Source organism: Mesitornis unicolor, unplaced genomic scaffold (assembly GCF_000695765.1).
Source record: "Mesitornis unicolor isolate BGI_N332 unplaced genomic scaffold, ASM69576v1 scaffold3849, whole genome shotgun sequence".
Classification (NCBI taxonomy): Eukaryota; Metazoa; Chordata; class Aves; order Mesitornithiformes; family Mesitornithidae; genus Mesitornis; species Mesitornis unicolor.
In genome coordinates, this window is record NW_010207823.1 from 1 (window position 1) to 25346 (window position 25346).

Consider the following 25346-nt stretch of genomic DNA (forward strand, 5'->3'; position numbering starts at 1 on the left):
TTTCCCTTAGCAATTGTTTAAAGAGGTCAAATTCCCTTGAGTATAGAATCTTGCTACATTTTATGTACATTTTAATACATTTTACTTTTTTATAAACCTAGAACGTACTCTCTATTTCAAAGAAAAAGAGAGAGAGAGAGACAGAGAGAGAAACACAGAGCACAGTTTTGATATATCTCCTTCAGTCTTACTCAGGAAAGGCTGAAGAAAACATTACAGGGGTAAAGAAAGTTCAGATTTTGGGTATACCACTCCATTACTTTCATGTTGTGGTACATAGAGATGGTACCTGCTCTCCATCATAATTTTTTCCATCTCTTATGCTCCATATCATTGATAACTGTCATACTGGTGCATAGATACAAGTGATCCTGAAGTCTGATCACTCTGTAGTTAAACTCAGACTTTGAATTTTGGTGAAGATTTGTGTTTTATTCTTTGGCACACAGGTGCTCTTCGCAAACCACTGCAAACAAAGATCATTTGCTTAAAACATAAGTAAAAATGCTACCTGCAGATCTACTTAATGAGGCAACAGTTTATTTCTTTCTCCCAGAGAGTGTTGCAGTAGTCTTTCGACTTAAAGAAACTGAACCTGGGCTGACTTTGTTGGGTTAAAATGCAGAACCCACACAGACATCAGTGGCCACTGTTTTTGTAACATTTGGGAAAGCCTAGCCTGGTTGTTTTGGGAATTTGACGAGGAAAGCAGAGGCCAAATGGGTCTTTTTACAGGGCAGGTGTAGAGAAGGTTTTAGAACCTGAGGATGATGAAGAGGAAAGGAGAGGAAAGGTGAAAATGGCTGTTTAGAGTCTGAGAGAGAGGCTAGACTTGTAACACTTCTGAAGATGGGGAGAACAGGAAAATAAAGTCCCACTTTAGAGTTTGCAAGGGAAATGGACAATCATTTAACACTATGCAGTTTGTATTTGGTTTCTGCTGTTTGACTTATAAAACATGTTTGCAGTGCGATTCTCCTGCTTTTGGTTGAGAAATCAAAGCCTCCCTCGTAAATCTAGGAGAGAAACATGGTGTTTAAATAAGCCAGACTCACTGCTGGAAGCTGTCCAAAGAATGCTCTGTAACAAAGACATGACTATATCACTAAACACAATAAAGAGCAAAGAGAACCTTAGCATTCCTGGAAACAAATTACCTGTTTTCTATTGTTTCTGTTTTTCATTAACTTTCAGTATATTGACAGATAAACAACCTTTGTTGTTCCTTTAAGATAAAAAAAAGAAAAAAGCTACTTTAAGTAGCTTCCTATTTCTAAACTATGGCAGGCAGAAAACATCCTACTGAGTATTGATTTTATTGGATGGCAGGACTAAAACCTACTTTCAGATGGAAGTAAGGAATGTGAGCTTGGAGTCACATGCAGCGGCCGTTTGACAGAATGACGCGATGGATACGTCCTTCGGTTGCTATGGTGATGGCTCATCTGCTTATATGTCCAAGAAATAGGGCTTTTCATTATTTCCTCTAAGAAGAAAAACTGCTAACTCATAATAACAAAATGATTTGTTTTTGCACTAAAGCACAGCTAATGCAAATACCATTGCTTGGTTTTAATTTGGGCGTGAAATTAATAACCTAAAGCAAATAATACGAACAAATAAATTTTCTATCCTCTACCTAGTTCCTCCCATAGCGTTTTTCACAACAGCAACTGTTTACCTCTTCCGTGAACTCCAATACATCTGCAATAAATTGGATTTCTGGAATAACTGATACGAGGTCTCAGAATACTGTGGTAACTTTAATAAATTTTATTTCAAAGCAGGATTTTTTTTTTTTACCCAAGTCATCCAGATGTTAGAGCTGGATTGATTTTACCAGCACTTTCTATTAATAATTTCATGAGTATTTAAGTGAATTCTGTTCAGCTGTGGCCATACTCTATTTCTATTTATTTTCTTCAAGTACCCTCTGACCAGTCTCTACTAGTGGGAATTTTTACGGGAAGCTCTTATGAAAAATGCACAGCTGAAGCTCCTGAAAATAACATTTTTTTAGTGTACGCAGGGAATGTATTTGTTAGACTTGCCTGCATTCACAGTCCAGAATCAGCAACAACAAGATGTGACTACTCAGATCAATTTCATGTGTCAACCTGAAGCAACTATTTGATAGCACTTGATATTATAACTATTTGATTTGAGATGCTATACTATGTTTCCTTAAGCAGTAGAAAAATCAGTAGAGGAATGTTAAACAAAAAAGCCAGAGGACACAATGTTCTCCCTGCAAGTGTTCCAACGGAAAAATGAAATTCTCAGTTAAGATTCTTTGCAGATACCTCAGCCATGACATAATTAGTTGTAGCTGTCACTTCATTTTAATACTCCTCACGCTGTTTCAGAAATCCTTATAAAACAAATATCAAGAACAACACAATATGGAAAGTGTTACAGAAATTACAGACATATCTGCGAGGCACTGAAGCCTCTGAATTCAAGTCACTGAATTCAACTCATTCAAAATCAGAATGCATGACCATGTAATTATATCAAATGCAGCAAGGGACTCTGTGGCCTCCAAAAAGTGTTTCTGTAGATTAGGATATCAGTAATTGCACTGTGACACTTATTTCCAGATGTACCCTTGATAAGTTCCCTTGCCAGATAAAAAACTAAGAACTCTAAAAATACATTTCACTGGGCATGTGGCCTCAAATTTGGTGGTATCTGCTGTAAAATAAGCCTGTTTACTTTGAATTAATTGTGATATTTGTTTTGAATTATATTCAATCTATATTACATTATATGACACGTTATAAATAACCTTGTTACAGTAATGCACAGCTATACTTTTCAAATAGCAATTGCCTTCCCTGATATGATGGGAATTACTTATTTTTAAAAGGAAAAGAGAATGCATAACTTTTTGTAAATTCCTGTGAACATGAACCTCCTAGACATCATCTTAAATGCAGAGACACATTCTTATGTGATTTCTACAGACTGTCCATTTTATTATAGTTCTGAGGTTGCAAAAAATACAATGGCAGCTTTATGCAAATAGTAATGGCGATGACACACACAGTGAAGCAAGGACTAGGATTCATGAGAGCAACTAAGGATATTCTCCCAGAGCCATTCCCACTGCAGGGCATCTGTGCAAATTCTGTGACATAGTAGGCTCTCCTAGGCATTGGATAGCATCTCACACTCTCTTCCTAGTTTATAAGCTATATTTAAAATAAGTAATCTATTTATAAATTTGGGTGTTGCTTTTCTCAAATTTTTTTCAGCCCAGATTTCTAAGTGTTTGCATAAGGCTAAAAATATAAGCATGATGAGTGCATGTTTTTCTGCAGAAATAATCCAGATTAATCACAGGTAAACTGACCATCTGCTTTATGTTTGAGCAACTGTGTCCCACACTGCCATTCCTACCAACTCATCCAATTTTCTCTCACACTAATTTAATAGCTAAATTGAGGTGAACAAATTCAAAGGCTCAAAGGTCCCTTACCATCTAAACTGTCTCATGCAGGTTGAGGACTCTGCCAACATAGCTTGCTAGTCTGCATCCAGCCACATTTTGTGTGTCAACGCTCTCTGGCTAAATTTCATCTGGAAGCAGACCTTCTCATCTGACAGGGAAGCTCTCCTAATTACACAAAATACTGACACCCTCACCTTGGTGCTGATGTTAGCAGACATACACCTGGGACATGAGGGCCATCTGTAGTATCGCTCACCAGTGCTGAGAGATCCGTGCCTGGTTCCCAGCAGTGACATTTCTGTTTCTAATCTAGCCTCAGCTCCCGCTTCAGTGGATGTGATGTTGGTCACAGTTGACTCATCAAAATGCCTCTGGGTTGCAGGAGGAGCAGGTGCTCTGCTTGGCCTGCTATGAAAGAGTATGCTGGACTTTAATTGAAAATAGCCTTCTTGTTTGTCTTTCCATAACAGACTGACTTTACCCAACTTTTTGTGATCCACATCCTTGTCAAGCACCCACACGTGCCCCGAACCTCACAGGAAATTGCTATAAATAATCCACTGCCTTACATATGGCTTGAACAAGCTGAAATATATTTCTCCATGGGCTGCCATATTTACGGCTTCTCTTCAGCAAATGCTCATGGATACGCACCATACTTAGGCTCTTGGGTAGTGCATGCTTGCTTCAGCACTCTGCAAAAGAATCTTGGTCTTCATTTTTAATGTCCTGATATTCTGCTTCGTGCAAACAATGTTGTACTGAGCACTGCACAGGAGCATTTTTGCAGCTATCATGGTCAAAGCAAAAGGCAAAGGCCTGGTGCAGAATCATGGCATTTCTAGCTGAAGCCCAGATGTTTGGGTGGATGGGGGAACCAGGCATATGAACAAGGAGTGGTGAATTGGTGCTAAAGGACAGCTACCCGGCAGCTGGCTCTCAAAGAAGTCCTGGGCCCAAGTCCCCTGAGGACAGCCATTTTGCTGAGCTCCTTGTTGCTCACTATGGCAGGGGTATCTGGCAGCAGTAGGCCTGGCATGGTGGCGTCTGAGTGAGCTGCGAGCTCAGGTAAATCTGACCCTCCTGAATACCCTCAAGCTTTCAGAGACTCCCAGCTAATCTGACAGAATGTAAGCAGAGCTGACTGCAGGAAGGCAATTATTTGTTAGTTGTCTGATGCCTTTGTTGGCCTACACCTGGGCAAGACTATGTGTGCCAGTTCACATCCACCCACTGCTCTCTGAGGGCCTGAGGCTGCTTACAGGGTAGGTGCTCACCTTGTGCTTTTTGCCTTGGGTTGCGGTAGGAGTTGGAGCCATATAGTTAAGGCACTAATTACCGTCCGGGGAGGTGGTGGCAGGCTTCCAGGGGTGGAGATCTGCACCCTGTGTATGTGCTTGAGGCACACAAGATTAATGCACCCCCAGGGCCAGCAATCCCCTGGGAGTTCTCAGAAGCTCTGACACAGCCTTTAAAATCCTAAATATGCTTGTTGACTCCCATGCTCTGGAGTTGCAGTGGTATATATATTCATATTGTCAGGGTGTATATATAGTATACACATAGTGGGTGAATTTGGCCCTTGGGTCTAATTTATCATTCTTTCAAAGCATTTATTTGATGTAAAAGCATGGGATAGTTCAAGATAAGACAGTTGGAGAACATTTCTTACTAATGTGTTTTATTGTGATGCTTCCTGAGGTTTCTTTGTGTGCTTCACCTTATGACTGAAAGTACAGCAATAAAAAAGCTTCCATGAGATCTTATCAAAGCTTAGTTTCCTTCAGAGGGGCAAGCTCATCAAACCTTACTATTGTCATGCATATCTTAGATTCTGAAACAAATGTATGACTGACAATGGCATCATCATCTGTGGCCTCTGTAAAGAGCTCTTTAACAATTCAGATGGCTGGGATCTTTCCAGTGATCTATTGAAATTTGCTGGCTGGAATGAAAAAATGATACACAATATAATGGCTATCCATTAGATAAAAGTGCATTCTGGAATCAAAATAACTCATCCCTGGACTGAAATAGAGTTGTATTATTATCTCTGAGTAGCGCTTTACATTTTTATGAAACCTAGGCATTTGTAGGAAATGAAAACTGCACTATTTATGCTTTTTGAAGAATTTTAAATTTCGTTCAAAAAATCTTCAATGACAAAGTAATTCATTTGTTCATTATTTGAATTTAGCGAGGTTTCTTAAGCACTCTAAGCCAGCAAAGTTTTAACCTTGTACTTTAAATTAAACAAGTAATTTGTCACAAAGTTTTTAACTTAAATAATCTTAAATGACGGTATATCTTTTGTTACATTAAAAAATATCATTAAAACTCAATCCAAACTTAATATATATGTTATTGTCCTCTGCACTCTAGTCTTTATGTCATATTGTGATGGAAATATGGGCTACAAGTTTTATAATTGCATATTGGTCAAACACATTGAAAAAAAATTCACTTGAATTAAAACAGGAAATCAAAAACAAATTACATGATAATTTTATTAAAATTGAGTCTCAAATGTACATTTACAAAATTTTCTCAGCTCCAATAAGTAAAATTTCTCTCACAACCATGTCTCCACTCTTTTCTACATTAGGAATATTCAACCTATGCAGGTTCTGTAAATTCCAGAAAGCTTTTAAAAATTCATGTGCTTTCATGTAACCACAGTGGTGTTTCAATTAGCCAGAAGTTCACAGTAACAATACTCAAACACAAACTTGACAAACCTATGCCTCAGTTTTCACATAAAACAGTTTAGAATCCTGCATATTATTGAGATTTCCTAATTCAGGAAAATTAAAAAAAAACATAACTGATTTTATGACCTATTACAGTATGACATGAAGAGACATTTTTAATAATGTGTAAGGAAAAAAACTAGATTGCAACTATTACAATACCAGGTTAATAATGAGGAAGTTTTAAATTTTCATTAATTTTGTACAGTTTTAAGTTAAATGTTGGATAGTGTATATGCTAATGTCTTGTGGATAGTTACAGTTAAATAGATATTATTAGATTGATGTTTTAGTAGAAAAAAAGGTAGGAGAATGACGTGCAAGCACTGTGGTCTGAGTATGCTAGAGTATGCATGACTATATTAGAAAAAAAAGAAAACAAAAGAATAAGGGGTCTTTAGTTTAATACCAATAGGTCTAAGAATAATTTCTAGTTGTCAGGTTAGTTTAGAAGAGTTTGAGATTCCAAAAAAGCATCAGATTAATTATTCCACTCCTATATCTCAGATGTCTCTAGCCTTGAATTACAGTTCAAGGATCTTACGGAGTTCAGTGCTTACTGCATCATATGAGTAGGTACGTGTTTGCCAGGTGAAAGAACGACTGCGCATGAGTCATATAAGAATTTCATGTGCAGTTCCATACCAGAGAGGCTGCAGTTATGGGCTGCATGCCAGAACAATTTACTTAGTACATGGCTTACTCTCTTGTTATTTCTAGAAAGGTCCTATGCAAGAGCTTGGAAGCTTCTCATCTATGATACTCACAGGATACAATTATCTATGGGAATTTGAGTGGATAAAAATAGTAGCCAGTGCTTCTCATAAAGGAAAACAAGGCTAGGGAAATTATCTGAGACTTTGCTTAAGGCTAGAAAAAAACCATATTGTCTTCATGACTGCAGGAAGTTGCATCTAAATTCTCAAGAATCAATCAAAAATTGGATATCTTAAACATGTTAGACTGCCCCCATAGTTGAATAAAGCTTTGTCAAAAACAAACTGAGTAAAATTATAATTTTTATTCAAGAATGCATCCTGAGTTTGTTTTTGTTTTATTCTCTTTTGAATTGTTTCTTCAGTTCTAATATACTCCTATATTTTAAAGCTCTGTTTCTTTTGTATGTATATTAAAATGTGTACTTTTTAAGACTGCTAAAGTTTAGACAGCAATTGTTATGCGTATTTGAAATTACTGTAAATTAGTGGGTTGTTTTGGGTTTGATTTTCACAGTAGTGATTTGGAGACAATGTAAAGGCAGTGATAAGTTGACTCAAATCAAAATTGATAGCTCTAAAACACTGAAACGTCTAGAAATAATTCCTACTCCTGGGACTGTTACGTAGGGAGAGTACAGGTAAAATTTGTCAAGCGCTGTGTGCTGCAGTAAAATCCTGAATGATCTTATTAAACGAAATCCACAAGATTCCCTTATTATACTGCACATATGTCTTCTCTGCTGGTTGCTACTAAAGCTGTCCCCATGTGGAGTCTTGAAGTACCCTCATGCTTCCACAGTCAGAGTTCAGGTCTGACTTATAATAAATACTTCCTGAAAGAGAATTTGACCACGTGTCACTAGCTGCTGCTTTTGAATTGTACAAAAGATTGTATAGCACGAAATGAGAGTTTCATCAGTATTTTGCTCATCCAGAGGTGCATGAGCTAGCTGAAAGTGATGCATGAGCTAGCTGAACTTAGGCCTTTCTTCCAGGTCTTCCAATCAGCATGCCTCATGATGCCCTGCAGGCCTTACAAGACCTACAGGATCCATAATCAAAATGAGTGAATTTTGTTGTACATTTTGTTGTCTATTTTAAAATTACAAATACGCAGGATGCAAAAAAAGCAGGATTAGAAATTATCTAAGGGAAAAAAACCCTAAATATTTGGAAGAATAATGTCTGAGTTTATTCTTTATGAGATTTTTTTTTTTATTATATGTAATATACCTAATTCTTAGGTGACTATTTCAGTAAGTGTTAATTTTATTTTATTATTATTTTATTTTCATTGTATTTTATTATACAAATTTTCCTAAGTCCTGAATAGCAATAAAATTGTCAGTATACAAGACAGTATACAAGCAATTCAGTCACTGTGGTTTTCTCACACTGTCTCATCCTCCCTAGGATTATTTGCAAATAGTAGATGAAAAGAATGACAGAGCAGAGGTTTTAAAAGCTAGTTTCAGGTGATCTATCTGCCCAAATATTCACAAGCTATTTTGCGTTCAAGTGATAAAGGAGCGCTGAAGTTTATTGAAACTTCTTGTTGTGTTGTTGAGTACAGGAGAGAGCTTTTCCTGGGTTTCAAATATGTGCCTTGGTATAGGCTTTCTAATTTCAGCTTGATTATGATATTGGGTGGTTTTCACCTACAGACAGTTACAAGAGTATATCACTCTTATCTGGAAAAGAAAAAGTAAATGTCTAGTTCTCTGGGTATTAAGGAAGGATTGAAAATATGAATATGATTGCATCTTAAATACCTGAAAATGGAAAGCAAATTAAAGTACCCTATTTATTTTTGAAATCACATTTTTGTTTAATGCCATTCTCAGGTTTTTGTGTTCTTGATTCGTGGTTTGTGAAGAATTACGGCTGGCAATTCCAACTTTCAAAGTGACCCAGAGGACCAATTGCAATCTATTCCTTTTAATTCTGATTAAGTCTTCCTCATTTTTCCCCATAAATAAATCAAATCCATGGTGTATATTTGAGTAGGAAGAATTTATACTACACTATTTGCAAGTAAAAGCGTATATGTGGCTGGTTAAAGGAAGTTTTTGCTGTCTCTGTCATTTATTACTGGAGTATAGCCATCCTGGGAATGTAATTCCTGTTGCAATGGAGTAGCAATACATATCAATGGTAAACAAATTTTTAGTGCATGAAAGGAAAAATATACTAGATTAGTCCTAAAACAGAGGAAGACCTTTAGGCAGGGAGAATATGATAACTCAGGCTTGAATTTGGACATAACTTACCTATTCTTTCATGGCCTGTCCTTTAAAAATGATAAATAGTGGTGCTCTGATGATACATCTAATTTGAATGAGACCATAATGTCCCCTAACCTTCCATAATAAAATTGGACTAGTATTGACTGTCATCACTGGATAAAATTCACTGATAACACTTGGAAAGTTTTTATTCAGATGTCCTGTTCAAATACCAACAAATTCAAACTTTCTCTACCTGCAGAATACACTGACGTAAATGTGAGATAGCAAATTTCAACAAAAGGGATGGTGTTATTTTAGTATAAATTACTTACACTCTATTTCAGTCCTTTTCCAGAGTTAGAATACTTGCTTGTTAGTAGCAGCAAACTCAAAAAATTCTAAATTTCCATGCCTGAAAACTAATGAAGTTCTTCCAATTAGATTCACTTTCTGTAGCTGCAAGCCTTGAAATTAAGAAAAAAATTCACAGGCTCTACTGTCACGACTCAGTTGAAATCTATTAATACCTTGATACTTGGTATTAGCAATTGTGCTCTCTGTTGCCTAGGAAAGGAAAGAATCAGGTCTAGTAGACAGCAAAATGAAACAGGGATGGCTTTTACTGGGGAGTTAGCGTGGTCCGTGCACACCAGAACTTCAATAACACCAGCAAAACCTTTCAGGGCTGTTTCCCTATTGCACTAAGTATGCATGGTGCTTCTACTATCGCCAAGCCCAGCACTGCAACACATCAGATCAGGAGGTATGCCCTGGAGCGGGAAATCTGCTGTGCCTGCAGAGTAGCCACAGTGGTGGTCACTTTGCCTCGCCTCAACCTGGCAGAAACAAGCATGTAGAAAATCAGGCAGAGAGAGAAGGGACACCCACTACAGCATTGTTTACAAGGTAGCAGCCATTCTTTTCTGTTTTTCTACACATAGCAGCTAGCAATTCTTGTCTTATTGGTAACAAGAAGTAACCTTACTGCTTTAGTTTATAAGATATCGTTCTACCCCACCTCCACAGAGCATACATGCACGCACACACACAAACACACACATACATGTTAAAAGTCCACTCCAAAATTTTATGTTGATACCTCCACCAGCTAGAAAGCAGTAGAGTTGAATTAAATTAAATGAAAAGTAGGATAACAGGGGAATGCAAATCCACTAGTTCAGTACAGCTCAGTTTGTTACTTGGTGTTGACAAAACAAATCTAATACATATGATTTTCAAGTGCCTTAGTCATATCCTATGGCTGTTACTTACTCTTTACTGAATGTAAACTTAATTTTCATGGCTGCCTACAATTATGTATACCCAGCTGTATCCAATCACACTTGGAATGCATTATGAGGGTTCTCTTTGAACATTTTCTTCTTCCAAAATAGAAGGAAGAACTGAAACCAAGAACATCACAGACATATGCTTAACTGCTATTTTCAGCATTGTGGAGCACTGCCCAGAAGTTGTGATGCTGAAGAAGAAAATTAAAAAATAAAGTCACTGATGAGGCTGAAACTGAACTCCTGCTTAAGAATGTGTTCATGTGACTACAGACACTGGTCTGAATTTCCTTATTTGTGTATTTCTACTATGGATTAAAGATTTTTCATTCCATCTATCCACATTGTCATCATTCTGCTCTTAACTATGAATACATGGTTAGTTTTTAATAACTAATAATTGTCTTTAGATATGACACAATAACATTCTGCAGTTACTTATGAGAACGTTTAACAATCACTTGACTTGCCTTCCTAAACTCATCTGTGAAAAATAGTGACAACTGGTTTTTTGATGAGTGTGGTGTTGTTTATATGCAAACTATGTACTAAACAAGAAGAGTATGAAAATTTATTCTCATTATTTGAAAGTCGTTCTGGAGATTTGATCATATTTTATTTCAAGTTTTAATAAAAATGTTACTCAACTGTTTCTTTGACAACCAACTGGATATTTTATTTTGCATTCTCCGACTTACTGAGAAATAATTCATTAGGTAGTATTGTCTGTATTTTGAAAAAACTGCTTAGATATCAAGGAAATATTCTGAAAAATAGAGTTGTTGCTTTTCTGTATTAATAAGGAAACTAGCTAACTCCTTCAGGAAACTGTCTTAATTGCTTTGAAAACACTTAATTTCTAACAGCAGTGACACAATAGTGTAAGATGGATTCTGTCTTTTGATTACTGTTTTCCCAGACAGCAATTTTCTAGCAATATGTGAATCAAATGCAGGATCTGTCTTGAAGAAGTAAAATAGAAACAACAAAAGAAAAGAGATAGGAGAGTCCTATTTAGGACCAGACTGACTGACTAGCCCTCAGATTCCCAACTAATAGCAAGTATCTGTGTAATAGGCCTTTAACTCTATTTGGGATGACAAAATGCCTATCCTCTATCTTCATGTTTTCTGGGCCTCTCATAATAAAAAGTATTCCAATAAACATAAGATTTTTCACTATGGGCTGACACAGTTGTATTTCAAATGCTGCCTCCTGTAGGATGAGGGAGTGACTATTCCCCTACTCCTATCAGACATGCTGCTAAGAACCAAAACAAAGAGGCATTATAAACAAATTTACACACACAGAAACTGCACCAATACTGGTGCTTTCCTTCAGGCTTTGAGGTTTCAGTGGCTTTATGGGTTGCAAAAACTTTACAGCCTCTACTTCAGATAGGAGCATAAAAATGCCCTAGAGGTAATATGGAAGGGACAGCACGAAAACAGGAAAAGGGAGTAGATGCTAGGAAGTTTTATGTATAAAGCTATACTTAATATGTAGTCATATACATGACTTGAATCATATCACCAACAAGGATTTTCTGTAATAATGAGGTGATTTGGACTTGCAGTGTATCTGGACTAAGAATAACTTGCCTTTTTTTTTTATTAGACCATTAAAACATTAATTAGGCTAGCAATAAAATCTTGTTTTCATATATATGATGGGCTCCCTTTTTCCCATAGAAGCCTTTTGATGGTAACATCATGGATGATTCCTTACTAACTATTCCTTATTGCTAAGCTTTTCCTGCAATAACGTCTAATTTCTTTCTTTAAAATCTTAGGTAACAGACACATATTTTTTGTCAAATGTTTCAATACTTAGTGGTACTTACCCTGATTTTGATTTCCCTTCCTGTCCCAGCTCAAAGGAGACATGAAGAGCAACCTTTGTTCCAGTGACTAATTTTTCCTTCACTACAGAAGCTGAGTTCTTTACATGTGGAGAAAAAGATGGGGGCAATAATGAGGTTCATAAGGATTTAAAAGAAACAGAATTGTTCTGAAGATTATAAAGCAAGTTTTCTATTTAAAGAATAGAGTCCTGTGGGGTTTTATTCATATTATAAATTGTTATGTTTGTATTAAATCACAGAATCATAGAATCATAGAATGTATTGGGTTGGAAGGGACCTTTAAAGATTATCTACTCCAACCCCCCTGCAGTAAGCAGGGACAATGTTATTAGACCATAGATTCTTGAAGGTGACTAGTACTGAAATTATTGTATTTAATTTTTCTGTAAGACAGTCTTTACTTGATATCAAACTACTCTTAAAAACACAAGTGGTCATATTAGATCACAATAGTACATGTACATTTCAGAGTCAGGAGCATTATGGCGTATGTTCATTGGTACAGACAGCTGGATTAGGGACAGAGGAGCTGATAACATGGTCAGAATCAAAGAACAAAAGCACTTCTGGGATTGGGAAGGAGAAAGGATTAATTTGGGAATTAAATCTATTTCTAGGAGCTGGTCTGGAAAATTGCATTAACATCAAAATTGGTTAGGAGAGATATTCTGTGTGAACATAAATATTAATGAAACAGTTAATATTTCTGCTTTCAAGCTAGGCAAAATTTATGGTGAAAGAGATATGGCATGTTATTAATCTATCAGGAAAGACTAGAAAATAGTGAACAAATTATTGGCATATAAACCTTTCAGCCAATCTGAAACAGAACTTGGGGACCTAAGGGCTTTATAGTTGGATTAATGTGCCTGTGGTAGCTGTATTTCATTATGTTGGATGTAAACATCTACTTGAATATAGTATTTGTGGAACATGTCTTTTTACATGACTTGAAGGTTGTAAAACTTGCATATATAATCCATAGAACTACATGATATTTTTATGGAACTTTAGAAATAGTCACAAAGGGCTTAATGAAGATTTTTCCATGTGAAATCTTAAACATCTGATAATGTATCACTAAAGTGAACAAAAGTATCTTCCTAATTTACTCTTAGTAGAAATTAATTATGATTTTGATGTCATTCCCACATATGTTTTTCTGTTGTTACTGAGCCGGCTTAATAATTTGCAGTTTTGGTGCTCTGTCCTGTCCTAACCTACCCTACTTTTCTAGGGTTTGACTGTGTTATATTTTTGAAAAATAGTTTTTACTGTATGAGCAGTTCTTGGTTAGTAGAGGGGGACAAAGGGCATTACCAGTTTCTTGAAGCAAATTAATTACGATCAAGCCCTTTGTCTTTCAAAGTTCACTGCCTTGGATTAGCTCTATTTTACATTTTGAGATCATACATAGTTAGTCAGATAAAAGGTCCATCTATTTCAGGATCCTTTGGCCAGTATCTCTACTGAGGAAGAGGATAAGAACAGGGTAAGAATATAGTGATACTTTCTCCAGGTAGCATTCCAATAAGCCTTGGTTTTGGGATTTCTTGATGCTGAAGTTATATTTTTGTGCTTGCTAGCCCTAAAGAATCTTCTTGCTGTGAATCAGTGCAATTGTTTTTTGTATACCTGTTTAGGGTTTGTATAGGCAGTGCTGTGTGGTAAAAAGCTTAAACTGTGTGGAAAAATATTTTGGCCTGAACCATACAGCTGATAATCTAATTGTGCTGCTGTGACTTTTATATGCACTATGAAAAACTGCGTATTTGTACATATTGAAGAAGAGTGAAGACTATGTATTTGAAGATAAGTACTTTTAGAATCTGGAAACAAACATGCTAAGTAAAATTCTTCTTGTGGTTAAATGAAGCCCTTGTGCACACATGCAATATAAGCAAAAAGAATAACAGTAGGTAGACTTCCTGTCTCTGGATTGCTCAAATCTCTCATGCCAGTACCATTTTCTACTAAACATATAGTATTTATATAGTTAAGAATGAAGCCAAATAAGAGACTGCTGACTTTATATATATACTTATAAAAATGACAAATCACAGGGAGTTCCACTGGGTGAGGTTAATTTTACAGATATTTAGCAGGCAAATTCACATTCCCCCACAACATGGACAGGTAACAATTGATGAGGTCCTTAGAAATGAAACATATATTGCTTGTGTAAAAGTGTAAAGTAGCTAATTATTAGATTTATTAAATCTAATATACCAAAATCCTCATCTGACCTGAATCAGTGAAACTCTGCAGGTTTATGTGAGCTGAAAATAAGACATTGTGTCTTAAATACTGTTTGGTTATAACTTTAGGAATAATTGGCCACTGATTGCTAATAGAGATAGTTTGAGTAATGAATACTTTATTGAAGTGGGAAAATATTTTCTGTGACCATTATTAATATATGTACTTGGTGAATTTACTTTCCTTTCTATTAAAAATTCTAAAGGTTATTGATTTGTACTATGAGTCTCTTCCAACCTATTCTTTATTGCAATCTCTCAGACACATATTTGAGGTAGGAATAATATTTTTAATGAGGAAATTCATAAAACCACATAATGGAATTCTTATTTAACACAGGCAAAAATTGGAGATACAGTACATGGGCTATAAGCCAGGCCACTGCTTGAATATTTTTTTTCCCAAGAAATTCGGCTTTAGCATGTGTGATTTCCCAAGCCTCCATGACAAGACAACAGACATTTGTAGTTCTTAGTTATTTGTAAACTGTATTAATGATACTTAGAGCAGTTATTAGAATTAAAGAATAACAGTCCATCTGTATTACTGCGGTTTTTGAACAAGATGTTCAAATGAAAGAGTTTCTGAGATTCTGTTTTAAATTTGGTGACCACCTATATACGTATTTGTGTATTATATTTTAAGGTGTTTTTTATGATTATTTTTTCGTGCAGTTTAAGGGAAATAAGAGTTCCTTCAGTATGTCACAATTAATCATATTTAACATGGTATCATTTCAAAAGTGGTCCAAAAGAATAAAAAGGTGCTATAGTAACTGATTATAGAAGGATGTACTGTATACTGCAATACAGATTGATTACAATAGTATGTTTATTATGGATGATTCAAAGACTTACCTTCTAAGACCCATAAGAAGAAAAAAAAATATTAAAATCATTGCTATATACTGTGCCTATTGAAATAACATATATTTGCTTCATATCTATGCACTTCCAGTAGCCCAGTGGAAGAAGAAAATGTGCAAAGCACTCTTAAGTGAGCTAGTCCAAATGAAATTACATTGTTGCATACAGTTACAGTTTAACTACAATAAATACCCTGTTATCGACACCAATATATTAATTAATACTCTCTTTGTTGGTAAACATGCAATAATGCCAAATGTCCTTGCTAACATGGAGTTTGCAATGAAGATGTCCACCAACAAATGTACCTATCTGTAAGGATTCAAGACATGTTGATAGGATCACTTGGGTTGGAAAAGAGTTTTAAAATCATCAAGTCCAACTGTTAACCTAGCACTACCAAAATCACTACTAAACTATGTCCCTAAGCACCATGTCTACATGTCTTTTAAAAACGTCCAGGGATGGTGACTCCACCACCTACCTGGGCAGTCTGTTCCAATGTTTGACAAGCCTTTCAGTGAAGAAATTTTTCCTAATATCCAATCTAAACCCTTCCTGGCCCAACTTGAAGACATTTTCTCTTGTCGTATTGCTTGTTATTTGGGAGAACAGACTAACACCCACCTTTCTGCAACCTCCTTTCAGGTAGTTGTAGAGGGCAATAAGGTCTCCCCTCAGCCTCCTTTTCTCCAACAACCTCAGTTCTCTCTGCTGCTACTCATGAGACTTGTGCTCTAGATTCTTCAGCAGCTTCATTGCCCTTCTCTGGACATGCTCCAGCATCTCAAAGTCTTTCTCATAGTGAGAGACTCAAAACTGAACACAATATTTGAGGTGCAGCCCCACCAGTGCTGATTACAGGGCACTTCCCTACTCCTGCTGGCCACACTATTTCTGATACAAGCCAGGAAGCAGTTCGCCTTCTTGTTCACCTGGGCACACAACAAGCTCATGTTCAGTCAGCTGTCGACCAACACCCCCAGGTCCTTTCCTGCCAGGCAGCTTTCCAGCCACTCTTCCTCAAACCTGTAGTGTTGCATGGGGTTGTTGTGACTCAGGTGCAGGACCCAGCCCTTGGCCTTGTTGAACCTCATACAATTAGCCTCGGCTCATCAATCTAGGCTGTCCAGATTCCTCTGTAGAGCCTTCCTACCCTCAAGCTGATCAACACTCCTGCCCATAAGATCATATTCACATTGCCAACATAATCAAGATTATGATTAAGAAAGAAACTCTTGTAGAAGGTCAGGGTCAGTTAGGCTATAAATCTTCAGTGTGCTGTATACAGTGGGTTCACTGCTCCTTCATGGAGGTCCTTTGGCTTCACAGGGGCTCAGACCACAAATGAATAGGAAGTAGGAAAAGGATGGGTCCCTGCAGGTGTGGTAGACTACCAAGATTCCAGTTTTACAATTAAATCCATCCAGGAGTGATGACTGCTATAGGACAAGTACACTATCTAAAACTTCCAGATATTACTCTAAATAATGCATTTGTGTTATGCTCCCCTTTCACACAGGGGAAAAATTAATCATGTGAAACATAAAAAACCTGTAATGGCTCATCCACTTGCACAGAAGCAACTAATTTTAGATAGGTTTCTAACTTCATCTCCTTAGAATGGACAGAAATCACAATTATTTTCATCAGTCATTCTTATGTTGACCATAAAGGGTCTGATCTTGTTAGGTGCTTAAATTGTCATGCTCATTGGCAATGAGCAGATGGCCAGGTTGCCTATTGCCTTACATGAATCACTTTGACTCCTTTGAGGCAATAGAATCTGATTAAAAGAAATAATTGCAGAATTAATCATCATTGTTCTTTCACTTTTGCAATGAGTGGTTTTGCAAACTTTACTTAAAATGTACTTCAGAATGGCAGAAAATGCAAGATTAATTTGAAGAGGGCAGCAGATACTGTCCGAATTTTTCACCCACATTAATTTAAATTCTAAAGCCTAACACTCTTCCCTCCACCCAAAGAAGAACAAGAGATTAATTTCTCAAAATTATTGCTATATTTAGCAGCTCATAACATCACCAACATGCACATTTCTGTGATTCAGATTTAATACAAATATTTCAAAATATCAGATCTGAAAAATCCTCTCTACTTTTATTACAGGCCTATTCAATAAAATATATACCTTTGGTATAGTATGTTTCATTGCATATAGCAAACCATTTCCATTATCTTCAAAAATATATTTTAGCACTTGTGAATTACAGGGGACTTTAATTCCTCAGATAACCCACAATATTGGATACAGTATCTTGAACTGGCTCATAAATACGTAGACATGATAAACATGTACATTTTCTGTTGGAAATGGCAAGTGAAAGACTTTTGAGAATTTTCAATTTACGATAACTAAGCTACTTAAACTATCTTTATGCTACTTTATGAGATGCATTGTAAGACATTATTTTCATTGAAAATATGCTTTAAATAAGGCAAGTTTTGTAAGAATTTAAATAATGTTTTTTCTTACATAAAAACTTTTTTTCTTATAAGGTAGTCATGCCTCCCTTGCTGTTCTGAAATCACTACACACAAAGCGATAAAATTACAGAGCTAAGCATCCTTCAAGGATGAAATCACAGTGAAGAAAGCTGTGATACACTTTATGCTGTTAGTCATGTTGTATCATATCACATCATATGATGATACCACAGTAGAACAGAGCTGGTTATTTACACAGTGCTGACTGGCAAATGTAAACAAAGATTAGTCAAGCACCTGGGCAATGCATTGACTCCAGGTTTTTACAATGTTGTTCATCAGTTCCATTGTCAACTTTACATGAGGCACCTGTTTTTAAGGTAAGAAACTGGTCAGATTATGAAGTGCCAGTGGAGTTTTCAAGTAAATATGACTCTGTTCCCTTTTAGTTCATTATTAATTTAAGGGTCAATTATGATCCAATAAAGATGAAATGCTCTTAGATTTGTATGCAGTTTGAGGAATTATATGACATAGAGTGACTGTTGGTTTCTAAGACATATAAGCTCAAAAGAATCTCCAGTACAGCAAGTAATAATTTACTGTTTAAGTAAATTCCATGGTTTAGTGTAGATTAAGAGAAGTCTGATGGCTATTCAGAAACTCTTAGTCCAGTTGAAATTATTGGAATTGTCTTGGAAAGCTCAAGTCTACTTGAACATCAGTGTAGGTATGAAGACTTGAGCATTAAAAGGTATGACAGTTAGAACATCTTTCCAGAACTAAATGCTTCTTATTTTAAGGTCAATTTGAAGGCAAATCCTATTGTCAATTGTGTTTTTCCACTAGAGAACTTCATTGTAAAACAGAGAGATTCATTGTTGTAGGAGACAGACTGTCTAGCTATTCTTTCTTACTTCACAGAGCCCTTCCTCTCACTGAAGAGTTGCCTCCTGTCTGTGGAAAGTCCACGTAGCAGATCCTGTCCTTAGAGGCATCTTCTCTTTTCTATTATTTAAAGATGTCTAATTGTTCTAGATTATTACACTGTGTTCATCATTGTACTAAACATCTAATTATTATTTTGAAAAGCTTATCTGTGGCAGTTTACAAAATAACCTATAGTCTCAGGCTATTCTCAGAAGGTCAAGTTGGGAAAGATGCTAAATACTAATCCTGTAAATATTTCTCATTTCCTAGGGTTTCATGAGGTTAAGATTCCACTAACCAGACAAAACTGTCATCCTCTCCCACCATCCCTCTTAAATGCATTAATCTTCTCACAGGGGTTTAGAACTTCCGTACTGTACACAAGTGAGAAATAATAGTCCTTCCTCACCTGTGTTTCTAGAAGGTGTTTCCTGATTTCATTAATTACTGTCTCTTCAGAAAGAATGGTGGTTTATGTTTCTCTTCCTGCCCCTCCTACACCATTTTTCATGCCCAAACAGCTTGAGCTTATGAATCATGGCTCTTGTCCTTCCTTGCTGTTTATCCTCCTGTTCTTGTAGCTTTGAAGATAATCAGTCAGGTATATTTCTCTCCTAAAAGCTATTTTAAAATTAAGAAGTCAATTGGGAATGCCATTCCTAGGAGAGCTGGTGAGGTTTAATCTTCAAAAAATGAATAATAGTGTCCATGTTAGGAGCAAAGCAATATAGGTAGAGGTACTTATCAAATATCCTATGAACTTTCAATTTCCTTGATTTCTTACTTTGCGTTTCCTAATATATTTCATAATGGCCTGATTTCATGTTTTAAAATAGGTTAGAGTTTGTAGAATCAGGGCCATAACCTGGCCAGAAGAAACAGGCAGAAAGTGGTAGGAATAGTTTTGTGGTTTCTGTTATTCAGTCAGGCAATGTGCATACTTCTGTTTCAATGTCCTTCTAGTTGTGTATCTCCATTTAAGGGGGAAAAAAAGGATCCATGCATAATTTTGTAATTCCCTCAAGGACATCATTGAGTTGTTATATGAGAGAGACACCATTGTATAATAGGAACTGTATGGCAAGGCCCTGTAACTTAGGTTCCCAAACATCATGCAAGGAATTTGATCAAAGTGCTTCTAGTGTAGAAGAGATATTTCACTATAATATTTAACAGTAGGTCTAATAAGACAGATAATTTATTTGAATGCTGTTAAGTGACAATAATAAGATTCTCATTTTCAGACAGAGTCCACCTTCACTTGATTGTTGTTTGTAATCAATGGAGAAGGTTTACTTTTCATCCTGTCTCCCGCATCATTAGAACTATCCTGGAAAAAAGCTTTTGCTGTACAAAAAGTGACAATAATTCTCTTGTATTCTCTTCTGAAGTTCTGGTTCAGGAGTCCATATATGATAGCATTAAGGCAGCTGTTGAAATACGCCATGTAGTAACTAGATACAAATAACCACTCTGGAATCCTAGGGATTGTAGTTTTTGGGTTGACAGCCACAGCAAGGCCTATAAAGTTCAAAGGAGCCCAGCAGACTGCAAACAGTACAAATACCACAAACATGGTTACGAAGTTTCTGAAGTCATGTGGTTTCAACCTTGGGTTGTTATCTGGTTTAACCCTTCGTCTTACCTGAATAACAAGGATCCATATTCGCAAGTAGCAGAAAGTAACTATGGCTATGGGAAACAGGAAATGGAAAAACACAACTGCTATTGTATATGCTGAGCTCACAGATTGTGCAAATGTACATGAGTAAATCCTGGGGTCATACTGTAGCGATCCCACAAACAGGTTGGGTATGATAGCAACAAATGTTAAGACCCAGATAAGAACAACATAGCACAACGAATTCTTGTCGCTGTACAGTTTGTCATATTTGAGACTGTGGCAGATATAGCAGTACCGATTGATAGCGATGCCTGTAATATTGAAGATTGATCCAATGACACTTAGGCCCATCAAGAAGCCACTAATCTGGCAGTGAAGGTATCCCAGATTCCATCCGTTGTGAAATACAGATGTGAGGACCAGTGGATATGGGTAGATTGCTACGACCAAGTCTGCAACTGCCAGGCTTACAACAAACACATTTCCTGTAAAATAAATATTAAAAGGCAAATATTAGTTATGCTTTTGCTCTTTCCTCTCTTCTGCTTTCAATATATTAATGAGCAGTCTTATTGAAACACTTTAAATGTAATTAGTTTCTACTTTCTAGATCAAAATTCATTGTCATATTTCAGAAATAAGACACTCATTTTCAATCTGAAAAGGAAATAGATTAACTTAAAGATGCACCTTTTAAAAGAAAACTGTCTTTGAGTTTAATTACTATGACCTAATATTTTTGTCTTCTCACTTATTTTTTTTTCCAATTTGTATTTCAAGTTCCATGACTTTATTGTGACTTTAAAGTGACTCTTTTTGAATCTGCTTGTTAACACTTAACTAAACCATTGCAATTCATATATTGGAAAGTAGCATTTTTGGAATTTTAAGTAAGAACTAAGAGTGTAACAGAACACAAACTTGGTTGTCTTTCCTAAAATGAAAGACATACTCTTCAGTAAAAGAGGTGGTGCTGGGCAATGTCTCAGTTCTGAGACAGTTCTCTACCTCCAAACTGGAAAATTAAGCAATGATCCATTTTCTTCGTTCATTTTTAATTAAAACAAAGGGACATTATTTTAGATTGTTTTAGTTCTTGTCAGAACCCTTCTCTGGTCTTCAAAGAAAATGAACATGTGAAATACATATGAACTACATCATAACTACATGCTTTGAATTAATCTTTTTATCATAGATTCCATGTTCTTTTTTTTAGATGCTTAAATGGTAAATCATTTGAATGCCTCCTAATCATTCCAGTTTCTAAGGACAAGTTCACAATATACATCGATACAGCTTTTATTAATTTTTAAAAAATAACTACTACATGTATTGTTCTAGTTATTCATGTCCATACCTACAGAAAGCTATAAATGTGTACATGTGCATCCACGTGTGTAGGTATATAAATGCATATATATGTATGTGTGTGTTTGAGATCATATTTTTGAATTCTGAGATTATTCACTGATGATGAAACATAAGCTCCTATTGCAACCTGTAAGAAAATATATTGCTAGTTTTAAGTGATATAGATATCTTAGTGATATAACTTAGTAATCCAAAGTGGGGTTGGTGAACAGTTTTATGCATTTATTTTGAGCAGACAAAAAACCAAACAGTTAAAAATAGGTTAAAAGAAATGGTTAAAGTATCTGTGGACCAATAGGGCATTTTAGCTGCTATAATTCTCAGAACAGTATTTTTTAATATATTATCTCAAACATCTTAAAACGCATATTCTCTCACTAGTCTTATGCTTTAAATGGCCTGGTAGAAATAATAAAACTCCAAACACTGTATTGGGTTTGCAAGGCAAGGGTTTGGTAGTGGGAGGGGCTACAGTGTCCAATAAAGCCAATGCCAGACGGCTCCAAAATGGACCTGCTACTGGCCAAGGCCAAGCAAACCAGCAACAGTGTTAGCACCTCTATGATAACGTATTTAAGAAGGTGGGGAAATGAACTATGCAGAAGAACAGAAGTGGAGAGAGGAGTGACACGTGAGAGAAACAACTCTGCAGACACCAAGGTCAGTGAAGAAGGAGGGAGAGAAGGTGTTCTAGGTGCTGAAGCAGAGATTCTCATGCAGCCCATGGTGAAAACCATGGTGAGGCAGGCTGTCCTCATGCAGCCAAAGGAGCAGGAATCCACCTGCAGCCTGTGGAGGACACCACACTGGAGCAGCTGGATGAACCTGAAGGAGGCTAGTCTAGGTGATCCTGCTCTGGCAAGGAGGGTTGAACTAGATGACCCTTCGAGGTCCCTTTCGACTCCTAATATTCTGTGATTCTGTGTGATTCTGTGATTCTGTGAGGCTGTGATGCCATGGGAAGCCCAGGCTAAAGCAAACTCCTGGCAGGACCTGTGGCCCTGTGGAGATAGGAGCCCACACTGGAGCAGTCTGTTCCTAAAGGACTGCATCCTATGGAAATGATCCACACTGGAGCAATTCACAAAGAACTGCAGCTCATGGGAAGGACTCACATTGGAGAAATTTGTGAAGGACTGTCTCTCGTGGGAGGGACCCCATGCTGGAGCAGGAAAGAATGTAAGCAGTCCTCCTCCTGAGGAGGAAGAAGTGGCAGAAAAGATGTGTGAGGAATTGATTGCAACCCCCATTCCTCTGAACCACTGTGGAAGAAGGAAGTAGAGAAAATCAGGAGTGAACTTAAGCCCAGGAAGAAGGGAGGAGCGGGGGGAAGGTGTTCTAAGGTTTGGTTTTATTTCTCACTACCCTACTCTGATTTGATTGACAATAAACTAAATTAATTTCCCCATATCTGTTTTGCCCATGAGGGTATTTGTTGAATGATCTCTATCTTTATCTTGACCCGCAAGCATTTGATTATATTTTCTCTCTCCTGTCCAGCTGATGAGGGGAAGCGTTAGAACAGCTTTGGTGGGCACCTGGCATCTAGCTAGAGTCAACCCACCTCGAACACCTACAGAGAAAAAAATAGAAATTATGTGGCTCAGGAAGCTACTTACTTTATTTTGTTTAAATTTTGATACATGCATGAATTACGACATTTGATATTTATACTAATGGCAGGTGGGACAAATGCTCTCAGTTAAAAAATTGCTACATTAGTTTTCATGAATTTTATATCTGGTTTTATAAATAACTTTCTCTTGATGTTGTCTGTAGTTGTTTCTTCTTTTGCCCAGGAATTCACTGCCAGACTGAAATGCGCTTATCCTGAAGGCTTTGGCAGAATTCCAGATCATTTCAGTACAAACAGCAGAGTTCCTTTAAGCAGAAGAAGAAAAGGGGAAAAAACACTGCTTTCAGAATTTACCCTTGACATAGTGGCAAGTGATACAAGAATGGATAAAGAGACTAGATGAAACTCAGAGCTCTGTGTTTATCTTATGAATCAAGAAGTGGAAAGTGAATGAAAAGTTGCTGTTGGCAGATTTTGTCCCAATGCAGAATATTGCAGGTTTGATGAAATGGCACCAAATAAACTCCAGATGGGACAAAAATCCAGGACACTTATTTAAATCTAATACTTAGAAGAACCCAATTTATATTCACTTATAAATTGTCTGCTTAGCTGGAGACTGCCCATCCCAAGCTTCTTTCTCTGCCATCCGCTGAGACTTCTGCTGGTGCTCTCCACTAATTCTGCTGTTATCATCATTATTTACCCACTAGAGTCAAAAGGTTCAGCTATAAGAAAAAAGCTAAGTGTGGGGGTTTTCCTATTGTTGAAAGTCAGATGGTAAACTTTTCTCTGAATAGTTTTAGCAACCCTTTGATTTGGAAACAACTGAGTCTAGGAATAGTAGGTGCTCTGTCTCTGAGTCAGCCAAATTTCAGACTTGCACAAACTGGTTGACTGTAGTTGTCCCAGTTATCTTCTCGGTCAGCTGCTGTAGAGCAACAAACTGAAACTCTTGGAAGTACAAACTGTTTCATATGGAAATTGGAGGCTAGCAGGATATCTTGGGAGCCTGTCTATTTTTAAAAAGTCATGAGCTTGGACTTGAAGTCCTGGGCTGCCAGCTCATGATTAGCATGTCAGCTGGATGACCAAAGCATTGGTCTAGAAACAGCCTGGAAATCAGATACCTGCTTGCAGAGAGGACTTTTAACTCGCCTTTCAGGAAGGTTTATCTTCAAACTTGAGTTCAGATACATTTTCCTTCTAAGCACAGAAACTTTACCTTAAAGACAGAACAGAAAATTAAAGTAAAAAATTATTTGGGATTAGTATGTTTGTTGTGTATTTTGAGGTTCATTTTTGGATCCGAAATTACGTTGAACGTTCACATGCTATATAATAAAGGCTTTAAAAATATGATCCCAGATTTAGGCACTCACCATTAGTGGAAAATATTTATATTCTATGAAATTTCCATCTATTTAATCACATATTATGAAATTAAAGTTTTATGTTTGTGGAACATTTGGTACTGTAGAGGTGAGTACCATAAAAAAGGACATAGGAAAAAGCTAATTTTTATCTTCAGAGTTGGGTTTGAATGAAATGCTATAAACAAAGCCCGAAACTCCACATCAAACCCTTTAAAAAGTCACAAAACCAAAATCTTGAATAACTCTTCCTTGAACAAAAGGTGTTAATTCTCTTTAGAGAGTGAGATCATGTTCCATTGAAAAAATGTGATTTATGTAACTAAAGCATGCATTACTGTGCATTAACACCAACTGGCTGAACTGAGAAGGTAGAGGTTGAATTTCTTGACTTTGACATAAGTCAAATAAATTTTAATGTACTTAAGCAGATGTGCTACAGACATATGTGAGAAGAAAGATAATCTACTGGTAACCAGCTTTAGCAAGCTATGCATTTAGATGAAGTCTAAAGCAATGTTTCATTAAATATTTTCACCACTCTTACTGAAAAAACATGTCTTTCTGCACAGCAAACACACAGCAACATCAGACC

At 36.6% G+C, this 25346-nt stretch overlaps 1 protein-coding gene across 1 annotated transcript in view; it reads right to left on the reverse strand.

Moving 5' to 3' along the window:
- Nucleotides 1-20039: 20039 nt before the first annotated feature.
- The window catches only part of MTNR1A (melatonin receptor 1A), a 58310-nt gene continuing 53003 nt past the window's right edge, over nt 20040-25346 (reverse strand). The window contains exon 2 of the mRNA XM_010192246.1: nt 20040-20916. Within this exon, the coding sequence (XP_010190548.1) occupies nt 20048-20916 (869 nt within the window). The 3' untranslated portion in view covers nt 20040-20047. The remainder of the gene's footprint in view (nt 20917-25346) is intronic.